This window comes from Drosophila teissieri, chromosome X, assembly GCF_016746235.2.
Source record: "Drosophila teissieri strain GT53w chromosome X, Prin_Dtei_1.1, whole genome shotgun sequence".
Classification (NCBI taxonomy): domain Eukaryota; kingdom Metazoa; phylum Arthropoda; class Insecta; order Diptera; family Drosophilidae; genus Drosophila; species Drosophila teissieri.
Genome location: NC_053034.1, coordinates 9513650 through 9525554, shown reverse-complemented (window position 1 = coordinate 9525554; position 11905 = coordinate 9513650). Strand labels below are relative to the sequence as shown.

Sequence of the window (11905 nt, the reverse complement as noted above, 5' to 3'; positions counted from 1 at the left end):
ATGTATATATACTCTTATCTGTCTCGGGTCACAAGAAGATCCACACTTGATTATTATCTTTACATGCTATAATTGGTATCTTGAAAGTCTTCTGACTTATAACTAAATAATTAGTGCTTCATTTTCATTAAACAGTTAATGCAACTATGCAACATCAGTCACATATTTTCAACAGACCCTGATATTATTATTTAAAATAGGTATTATTATTATTTAACGTGATTACCAAAAGTGCATATTTGACTGTGCAGTGCCCTTAAAAATAAACACATCTCACACATGCAGACTCCGAAATACTTGGAGCAAATGATGTTGGACTAAAGCCGCTGGCTCCTCCTTTGTCGCATTTCCAAGGTGTTGAGGCCGCTGACAATGTGGAGCATGCCCCCAACTCCTCCTCCCTCTCCTCTTAGCTCACGATGCTAAGCTGTTAAGCCGCCGCCGCTGACGGCTGACAGGTGGCACGGGGAGTAGCAATCGAAGCATCCGAGTGCCGGGAAACAGGCATTCTCCTGGCACATTTCGTCATAGACGCGTGCTGGAATTAGCCGCGTGCGAAAGAGACGGGGAGTCGGGCAGTGAAAGAGATGGCTAGCAGAGCCTGACCAAATGACTCAGATGCATGCAACTAGAGATGATGCTAACTAGCCCCAGCAATGGAAATGAACTGCCAGTTGAATTGGCATGGTGACCCCAATGTACTTTAGAATGTGTTCAACATTACGTTGATTATTTATTAGTTTGGTGACCCCGATCCTGTCTTTCAACCAGATTAACGGTGACTCTGGTGGCTTATATTTCTCTCTTCAAAGTATTTACTTAATATTTTTGTTTATATGATTTTTGTTTACTATTATTTAAGTTTAATAAATTTTTGCTAAAACAGCTAAATTTGCAGCACGGCATAATGGGAACTGTTTCCTGCTGCTGGATGGTTCATTTGATGGCATAGTTACTGTTGTTATAAAGTCCCCAAGATTTATGGCTTTTAAATTTTCATTCATGCTGGGATCTGGCTGATTGCTGGCATCCAGACGCGAAAGCGGATGCACAAATCAATTGTCTTTTTGGCATGGAGTGTTGTCGACGCAAGTAAGTCACTTGTAAAATGAAGTTTTCAATGAGGAAAAATGCCCACCACTGATTGTCCACTTTATGTCTTGATGGCTTTCCTAGTGCTTTTCCCCCTTTTATCGCTGGCAATCACTTTTCGTTTACTCTCCTTTCGATTGCATTGATCATAACATCATCTTTATGTTGGTTATACGAGTATTACTTACTTTACATTGGGTTAAGATAATTAAAAATCAGTGCGCACTAGAATTATTCATGATCAGTCATCGCTCGACAATCGGAAGCTGTGTAGACCCCTAAGCTATTTAATCTCCTGAGACTGAAATATATTTGACATTCTATTTTCGCATCTCGCAGTCATTTTGCCCAAAGGGAGAGAGCATCGTTCGAAATTCGAATAATATTGAATAAGCTTTTCACTCATTTTGCTCGGAGCATATTGCTTCAATGAATCACATATGATTGATGCGCTGATGATTAATTGTTTTAATAATTGACAATAATAAAATTTCGTTTAATTAACTTTGGAAATTATCGATCAGTACTTATACAGAGTTGAAAGTTGAAATATATCAATGATTAATGCTCTGGATCACTCAGTTATGCATCTAAACGAGATCGATAAATGTTGATACACTGTTGCTGAGTTGCAATAACTTATCGATAAGCTGTCCCGTTGCATTCGAGCCCCAGTTTTCCAGGTGCTCCGAGGGCATCTGAACTTGGCCGATAACTTTTTGGCCCAAAGCTTTGGCCGCCGTCAGGGCTGTTTCTCTGCTCGCTTCTCTGCTCCTTTCTCTGGCCAATTCTCTCCGACTGAATCGCTTGGATATGTAAATGAATTACTCGTAAATAGCTAATGTAACTACGAAAATATTTACATATGCGTAAGTGGGTGTCGGCAACCCACACACGAACTACACTTGGAGAAAGCAATGGGGTAAGCATATTGTTTACCACTTTAAACATAAGGAATGTCATATAATAATAGTATATGATCTATTGCTAAAGAAACAAAATTCTTCTTTTAATGATCTATTGCTAAAGAAACGAAATCCTTTCTTTTAATGATCTATTGCTAAAGAAACAAAATCCTTTCTTTAAATTATCTATTGCTAAAGAAACAAAATCCTTTCTTTTAAAACTTTTTCTTTTCAGCTTTTTGATAACTATTTGATACTGAAAACCGATACTTGACATCGTTTGTTATTTGCTGGAAGTGATTTGCTTTGAGCACTTACATAATATGGCGACTATTTTATTGAAAGTTCTTATTAAGTGTTTTCTGCGAGTGTAGTGAGCGCATTGCCACGTGCGGAGCGCTGCAAAGCTTCAGCTCGAAAGAGAGCCGCGCGGCGAGCTTTGTGGCGGCGCCTACGTCACAGGGTCGCTTTTGGGGGGCGGGCGAGCTTTTGGCGCCTAGAAAACAACCCCAAAGCGGCACCGCGAATCAGTCGCAAAAAAGTGCCCGTCGCCAGAACGCTGAAAAAACAGCAAACAATTGAGATAAATAAATAGATTCCGAGATAGAAACAGTGACAGAGTGACACAAAGCAGCCAAAAGCGAGAGCTGCCACAAAAATCGAAGTGTTTAGGGGAAAACTATCAAGGTAGTTAACAATTGTACGATTTTTTTTTAGTGAGAGAGTGTTTTTGTGTGCCCAAGTGTGTGTATGTGTGAGTGTGTGGCTGACTGGCAGAATCTTCTTGCTCTTATTTGTTGTTTGCACTTTGATCCTAATACTTGTCACTATTTACCCGAATCAATCAAGGATATCGCCGAGAGGATAACGACAGCGCTGCCCCGCAAACGTGCGACCCCCTCCATCAGTCCATCAATCCATCAGTCCATCCAGCCAACTATCCCCATCCACACAATCCAGATATCCGCGCATCCAGGAGCGAATCCAGGAGTGACGACAGCAGCAGGGGCAGGACTCACACACAAGCGAAACAACACAACAAACCCAAAACACACACTCCACAAAGATGTCATGGAGATATGCGGTAAGCAAAAGGACAACGGGGAAATGGGGAAAGTGGGGACCGCGGAAAATGGGGGGAATGTAGGGTTAAAAAAAAATACAGGAAGAGTGGGCGGATAAGGGTAGTAATAAAGTGTACAGAACACTGAGGGAAAAGCCCGGCATAGTTTGAGATAATTATATTATTGGGAAATATTTGAATAACAAAATGCGGAAGTACTAGTGGTTCCTGTGGTGCGCTTCGTCACTACTATTATTTTGTAAGTCCCATCAACAGTTCATAAGTTCAAATAGATTCAATTTGAAGTAACAACCAATCTTTACATATTTGTTAAAACAGAGAGCTTTATTTGAAGCGTTTTCTCTTAGTGTAATGAGTGGATGGGGGCGTGGCGCAGGCTGCTTTGTCAAGTGCCGCGTGGCAGACTTTGCGACGCTGACTTCGGGCATCTGTCAAAAACAGCTGATGACGATGACGATGGCGTTGGCGTTGGTGTTGGCGAGCGATGATGATGATGACCTTGACTTGCCTCAATCTTTGGCCATGTCGTTCCACCGCTCCGCTGACCCAATTTGCCCATCCCATGCAACCGAACCAAGCCACCCAACCACCCACCACTTCACCTATAACCCACAGAGAATGGAGAACAACGACACAAAAAATCAGTGTAAGGAAAATAGAATTTGTTCTATTTTCTGTGGGACAGAGGCCTTGGCACATGTGTGCACCATCCACCGCACACCACCCACCCACATCACCCACCGCCCATTTGAAGGCCTCCAAATGCAAATGCAAAGTTCAAGTGCCTTTCCAAGGCGTGGCACCCGAGCACACCACCCAACCACTTAACCACCCAACGCCCCCAACCAACCGAAAATGCCCACCAAACTAGTCCCAACATGTGGGTCGTTAAATAACCATCTTTGTCTGTGGCTTTTATCAGGCGATTATCCTGGCATTAACTCGCTTTTGGCGCCTACTTTTTTGTGGGTCACCACCGCACGGTGCGCTGGGTCACCATGTCCTTGGAATTGCTGCTCCCAGAACTTGTGCAGCTACTTTATTTCTAAAATACAGCACATTGTCTAGAAATAGTTGGCTTGTAAGCACTGCACTCATTCCCCGATTAAACTTAAAAATGTGCCATTAAATGGAGACCCCTTGCTCTAATTGAAAACAAAAAGCTTAGCCACTGGTCATTAGCATTAGACTAACCGCATTAGTGACGCTGCACTGGATTTGATTGACCCAAAAAGAAAACGCGGTTCGTTGGTAATAGGCTTTTGGCTTTTTGTCTTTTGTGGGCTGGCTAAAGCAGATTACTCATACGCCGCGTGGACCAATTAAGTTGATTATAAAACGGAAAATGAAGTGGGCCAAACAGCAGGAACACCCAACAAACTTGAAACACCCACCAAATCGAAGGCGAAAACTTAATGAATTCGGAGGCAATGAAGCGCATTAAGTTCCAGCCTGCTCTTTCGCGATTTCAAATAAACGCTGGCTCCAAATTAATTGCCCGGCTTCCGTGTAATGGCCATTGTGAAGAGCTCTCAAGTCCACATGGACTTGGGTGTAAAGTCTATATACATATATACATATATATATATAGACATATAGCCAGAGCTTGGCTGAAATGTCAATGTCATCGCCGTTTTCCGCTGCCGCCGCCGTTTGAGCTGCTGGCTCAGTGTCAAGCCCATCGAGAGCGCTAATTGAACAATCGATAGAGCAACGTTTAGGCCCACATATTGTGTGTGTTGTGTGTTGTGTATTGTAGGTAAATACTATATATAGACGCTTTGTGCCGATTGTGGGCGTGTCGCATCGCGTCGCATCGCATCGCAGCTGTTGCGCCTGATTGAGCAGAAAGCGAAAGGCAAGCGCTTGGAGCTGGGAGCTGCACTGAGAAAAAGTCGGGTTCAGCTCGAGTTCTAGGCCATTTATGTTGAAAATCCCATCGAAGCAGGAAAAGTTTCATAAAATCTCCGATCAGCGCATTTATTCTTATTCTACACATATTAATTTTTGCATAGAAATGTTTTTAGAGAACTTAGATTTTTAAAAACCAAACTAAAATTGGTTATAAAATCTGAGTTTTTTCTCTCTCTGTGCCAGCTGCGGCAGAAGCTGAAGCCAATGGCGGCGACTTGAAAGCGCTTCCCCATTTGGATCGAGCTGGAAACCCACCCAAAACGGGGGAATGCGTTTTCCCCAAGCTCAAGGTCGATCGACGATCTGTTGTCGGCCTTGGGAAATGGAAGAAATATTCGCGTAGATATGGCGAAAATTATTATTTAACTAACTTACTTCCCTATTCAAAATTCTTTAATAAATAAATGCCATATTTGCAGTGCAGTGCTTGTATATGCTTATTATCTTTATAGATAGATATAATATTGAATACTGAAAAGTACCAAATTCAGTTCAATCTAGGTATTTGATACCTTATACTCGAAGTTATTGAATTATTTACTTTTTTATAATTTCTTTTATTAACAATTCATTGTTGTAAATCGTTTAATGGCGATCCTTAACCCTCTCAAGCCCATCGCATTTGCATGGCAGATGCATAAATTTGTGGATCGCCTTTTTGATGGGGAATGTGTATATATGTATGTAAATATCATTCGCAAGCCATAAACGTGCCCGCCTTAAAAGGCAAATTAAGCATCGAATGAATTGCGCATTTAATTGAAATTTAGTTGTAGTTTTGCAATGTGGGAAATCGCTTTGGCTTCGTTTCGTTGATTCGCGCGGCTGCCAAAGTTTTTCGCCTTCAATGCTGGGAAATCGAGTGAGGAATGTCTCTTTCAGTTATTTCAGTTTTTTTCATAATTATCTAGGGAATTTTGTTTACATTTTCCTTTTTGGGGGGAAACTGGTTCTTTGGCTGTTTAATCAATAACAAAAAAAGTTACTGCAGGATACTGGCTTGCATGTCAATGCGATTTGCATTTGCCGAGTGCCCAAAAACTATGCAGATTATGCAGATACATCTATATAGCTATATAGATTATATATGTATATGTATGTGTCATATCTATATGTACGAATTTATCAATGCCGTTGGCCAGACGAAAAAAGCTATGTAAATTCTTTGGTTTTTTTTTGCTTGAAAATTAATTGTTGCTCTTGATTTTGGGTTTGTGTTGATTTCCAACATTTTCTGTCGAGCATTTTCACACTTGAAAAATGAATTTGGGAAAATTGCTGTTCGTGTTTTTCATCTCGCTCTCGTATTTCTATTTCTGGGAATTTCTGTGCTCAAGGCCGAGCAAGTAAATCGCGAATAAATTACAAAAAAAAAACTCTTTAATAAATATACGGATGGAATAGTTTGCGGATGGGCATAGTTTGTATATGGATGAACTACCATATTTACTAAATAGTAAATGTTAAAGTATAAATGCTTAATAACATTTGAATATTTCGATCTACAAATTATTATTAAATCATATCCTTAATGATATTTATGGTTATTATATTATAATAGAATGACTTGTTATATCTTATACCTTATATCCTTTTGAGCAAAAGCAAATGGCAAGCTTTGCAAGGCTGACCGCATAATTTCCCTTCTCGTCCTTCCTTAGTTCGTAGAGTTTATTTAGCTGATTGCATTGTCTAGCCGCCATCCTTCCTTCGTGCCCCACTTTGTTGCACAGTGGCATTGTTTTTCCATTTTCCATTTACCATTTTCCATTTAGTTTGCTGCACTTCCTGCCGTCGGAGCAGGCAATCGGATCCACGGCAGGGAACTGTGTGGGGCCCAGAGGTCAAGTAGTTGCCCAACTGTTGCCACCTGCAAGCCGCAACATGTGGAGCGCATGTGGGTCAATCGTTGGCTGGCTGCCTGGCTGCCTGACTTGACCCACCCAGCGGCGCCAAAGGACATCAATCCCAATCTCCATCGCAATCGCAATCGCAACGAGATTATGACTTCATTATTATGACTGCAGTGTGGTTGACCCGAGCGAGAACTAGTTCATAAGAAGATTGCATTTAGATTTTGATGCAGTGCCCAAATACTTTTTATTGAATGGTTTTTGCTCTTTTCAAGTCTTGGTGCACATGCCACACAGCCAAATTGGTGGAAAAGTTACAAGTGGCACCTCGCAGGTATTGTGTGTCTGTCTGTTGACTGCTTTCAAATGTTTTCAAAGCGGCTATAATAAGATACGAGCGCTTTCAAAGTTGCCAATAGATGCAGATACACTCGCACGAATCGCTTAGAGGCTTCATGGCAGAGGGGGGGTAGGGAATATCGGTGGGGGAATGGAATGGTGCTATATATCTGGCTATCTGGCTATATCCGTGCATGTATGCTGGCGATTAGTTGGGGCACCGCTCCGACATTCAATCATGCCAGTGTTTTTCACTCGCTTTTCGATTTTGTTGTGCCTTCGTATCTGGTACTTCGCCCCCTTTCACCCCCCGCCCCGCCCCCTTTGGATTTGTCGTGTCCAGCTAATTGTCTTGTCATGCGGGCCTCACAAATGGATATATATATACATATAAATATATAGTACAGAGGGGGATACTTGGGGATACGGGGGCGTGGGATGAGTCACAGACAACAAATTCGTTGCTGGGTTCCACTTGCTCCAATACATATTTTCTCTGTGCCACTGCCACTGCCACTGGCGTTCGGTTTTTCATCGCACATCGGTGAGTAATTTAGTTTCTATCAAGTATTTTTAGATGCAAATCGGTGGGCGCGTGGGTGGGAGCGCAGTTTTCTTGGCAAGCGGGACAAGGTCAAGGCGCAGCTTCACTCGCTCACCTGAGGAAAAGCTCTGCCACTAGTTTCCGTTTTCACCTGATGCCCAGAATGCTTGGCATGGGATATATTTAGGCTATCTTGCAGATACATTTCGTATTGTGTTACGCTTTGGTATAAAATATTTCACAGGGAATTGGGATGCATTCATATCTTTAATTTTAGTTATTTACAAACATGCAACATCTACTTCTTTACCACTTTTTCATTTTTTCATGCCCCCTATGATTTATTTTCAAATACTTTTTCAGCTTCTCACAGACAGATACAGCAGCAGTATCGGCGATAGATATAGTCCCCACTATTATCAGGTTTGTCCAGTCTCCGGAAAAGTATCTTTGCATGAGCTTTTTTTTAAATGTGGAATCCAAACTGTGTTTTCAACTTCAAATTGTGCTGTTTGGTGACATCGAAAACGCTTGATTTGCTCGAATTTCGCAACTAACCAAAGTTGAAGATACATTTTCGCATACTTCTGGTGCGACAGCACATAACACTCGTATCTGGCGGATATATGGGCCACGGCGAGAATAATGCTATAAATAATGTCCACATCTTGTGGGGCTTTTCATCAACAGATTTAGAACAATTAACCCACACACACCTTGCGCATAGAAAAGCATCTCAATCGCGGTCTATACTATATATAATATAAGTATAAATATAAAGAGAGACGTATATGCCATAGATCAGTCACAATAGATCAGCGGCAAAATGTTAAAGAACTCTGGCGACAGATGCTTTAAATTTATATAATATATATCTTTATATATTCTCTCGATCCCGCCAACGTGTTTTGCTTATTTTCAATTTCAGGGTCGCATGCCGCGACAAAAAGCAAAAGTTTCCGAAACGTGAACACCAATGGCCCCAAACCCTTTAGGCCCCCCTCCCCCCATCCCCCTCCAAATACCCAGGTGATGGTATTATGACAAGTCAGACAGTCGATAGCCAACAAAATGGTCTCGAATAGGGAAAACAGAATGTAAGACATCACAAAAGGCAAGACATAGTTTTCACTTTCTGTCCCTGAGATTGTCAGACAACAAATCGCATATAAATGGGTATATATATATATATACATATATATATATATATTTATATATAGGAAATGCCCCGATTCCACCTCCCCTCAATCCGTCTGATTTGTCATCTTTTGTAACCAAATTGCGACCTTCGCCTTTGCCATAAATCTGCAAGCCAAGGCATTTTATTTCCCTGTTTTTTGTTTTTTGTTTTTTCTTTTTTTTTTGGCAATTGTCGCCAGGACAATGATGTCATGTGAGGTGGGGGCATCTTCAGAGGCCTGCCAAGAATGTCCACAAAATCTAATTACCGAAGGACTTTTAGGTGCTGCCGAATCGATTTTCAATGCCAAAGCTTTCATACTTTAAATAGACTTTATTATTTGTATTATCATTTGATGGGGTTTGCAAAAATCTGTCGAAACTAATAGCTTTGTCATTTACTAAAACTTGATCCACCTGTGTGTGTATCGTATAATATGGAAAGTAAACCCCACTTTCACTGCCTGTTCATGAATACTTGGAGCCCATCCATTTAATGTGATCCCTATGTTCGTCCTGCAGTCGCCCAGCCGCCTGGAGACCTCCGAACAGACCACAGGACGCCAGCTGCAGCGAGTCCTGCACTACTCGATGGCTCCTAGCCGGGCACTTCCAGGATTAAGGCGCGCCGAGTGCGCCATCCACGACGTTGACTGTGATGAGGTCTATCCGGGCATCTACATTGGTGATGCGTAAGTTAATATATATTTGTTAAGTTATTATATATATGATATGATATGATATATTTACATTTGATATTAGCGCGGCGGCCAAGAACAAGACGTATCTGAGATTGATGGGCATCACCCACGTGCTGAACGCGGCCGAGGGATGTCGGTATGGCCAGGTGGACACTGGACACAGTTACTACCGGGATATGCCCAGCATCAGGTTAGTCCAAGGATCTGGCAGATCTTGCTGATCCTGATGAACTTGCTGAACCGACAAGAGGCAACAACATGAACAATCGAAAAGGAATGCAAATTTGCGCCAACTTTCGCTCTAAATTTGTTCATATTTTGTTTTGATTTCGATTTGTTTCTGCACTTCCACACATTTCAAAATTTCTTTCACAAAATATTCCTCTTTCTCTTTTTCTTTCTCTCCTTTTTTTTTCCTTTTCGTCACCTTTGTAAATGCAATATTTGTGGCACTCTTCATTATCATTATTGTATTGCACTGAAACATCATCACCATTATCCGTTATCACCACGATTTTGGCTCAACTTTGTTGTTGCTGTTTGTTGTGTGTACTGTGTGTGTGTGTGTTTGTTTGTGCAATAGACGCAGCCATAAGGATTGTGTTTTTAGGTACATGGGCTTCCCCATGGTCGACGCCCCAACGACAGACATCTCGCGCTACTTCTACGTGGCCTCCAAGTTCATCGACAGCGCCATCAGCAGCGGCGGTAAGTGATGGGGTATATTGGGTCCAGAGTAAGCAGAACCAATGGATATTATCAGAATATAGAATATTAGAATATTGGAATTCATTTAAAGTCCTAATGGAAACGATGGAACCGTGTGGTTTTTCTGGTTTCTGTGTTTGGTGACCCAGAAGGGCTCTGTATTTCGCGAATGTTTATAGATCGTTTGCTTGAAATGAGATATTATTGATTTTGAATAATAAAACTTCTTCATCGACTTCACTACTAGAAATATTGATTTCTGGGTACCAATGATAGCTCTCAATAACCCATCTTAGCTGCAGAAGGTACAGCAGTTCCTATATGCAGTAAGGTGACCCAGACTTGTAACTTACTCGTGTTCCAATTTTAGTTTATTCTAAAAATCAAAGTAAATTCAAATCCCCATATCCATTTGAAACGAGCTTGGATCCTTTACCACCATGATAACCCCCATAAGACTCACCACTAATCCCGCTATTCCTTCCGTAGGCAAGATCCTGGTGCACTGCCTGGTGGGCATGTCGCGATCGGCCACCTGTGTGCTGGCCTACCTGATGATCTGCCGGAAGATGTCGGCGGTGGACGCGATACGCACGGTGCGGATGAGGCGCGATATCCGGCCGAATGACGGATTCCTGCAGCAGCTGGCCGACTTGGACATGGAGCTCAAGCGCAAGAACCTGTATCCCTACTAGTTGCATTCTTCGAGGGACTTGACGGCGATGGCCTAGGAGACAACCAAAGATCCAGGGAGAGGAACCGGGGGGGTAATGGCTTCGCTCTTGAGTGGATCCTGCAACTAACCAAAAGAAACAAGAAAAAAGAAACAAGAGAAAAGAAAAAAGATTATAATTATGAAATGAAATGAAAATTGAAAATCGTTGTTCTAAACAAAAATTGAAGGCTACAAAAGCTAACGACTTATAATGGTAACTTGGTCTTCTGATATATAAACTGTTCATCCCCAAAACTGTATAATCGCGGCATACCCATATTGTAGGACTAATATATATACACACACAACCAGCCAGAAGGGAATCAAGTTATCTACACACTCTCACTCGAACACACACACAAACACACACCAACACACACACACACTTAGAGACCTAGATTGGTAGAGCCACGATCGAAGCAATACGAGGCGATCAACCTATATACCTTGCCTATACCTAGACGTACAGATTTATATACATGTATTCCGGACCCACATCTATGCGTATTTTTTCTAAGGCTCTCATCTGTGTTAACGTTCTGTTTCATACCACACCATATACACCAATCCCCCAAACCCCAAAAGCAAACCCAAATCCTCCAAATCCCTAAAATCCTCCATATCCCCCTATATCCCTATATCCCCATATCCTGATATGGTATGTCTATATATAAGAAGAGCTGAAACTAGATCATGAACAATGTTCGCGGACACAAACGTAACCAGATGCATATATACTGATATATAACTGTGTAACGGATATACAAGCATGCGTTATATACACCTATACCATATATATATATACATATATATATATATATATATATACTATATACACCAAGTGTGGACAATGTAATAAAACCAAATTCAT

The 11905-nt window shown here is 41.5% G+C and overlaps 1 protein-coding gene across 4 annotated transcripts; it reads left to right on the top strand.

Moving 5' to 3' along the window:
• The first annotated feature begins 2522 nt into the window (after positions 1-2522).
• LOC122624002 (dual specificity protein phosphatase 3) lies at positions 2523-11197 on the top strand. Of its 4 annotated transcripts, none has more exons than XM_043803415.1 (7): positions 2523-2684; positions 2847-3081; positions 8095-8154; positions 9433-9602; positions 9673-9801; positions 10195-10319; positions 10809-11197. In XM_043803415.1, exons 2-7 carry the CDS (start codon positions 3064-3066, stop codon positions 11012-11014), a joined length of 708 nt encoding a protein of 235 aa, XP_043659350.1. In that variant the 5' UTR covers positions 2523-2684; positions 2847-3063; the 3' UTR covers positions 11015-11197. The 4 variants fall into 4 exon arrangements, with proteins under 4 accessions (XP_043659350.1, XP_043659352.1, XP_043659351.1 ...); XM_043803416.1 differs by having other exon boundaries at positions 2524-2684; positions 10222-10319; XM_043803417.1 differs by lacking the exon at positions 8095-8154.
• Positions 11198-11905: the final 708 nt, after the last annotated feature.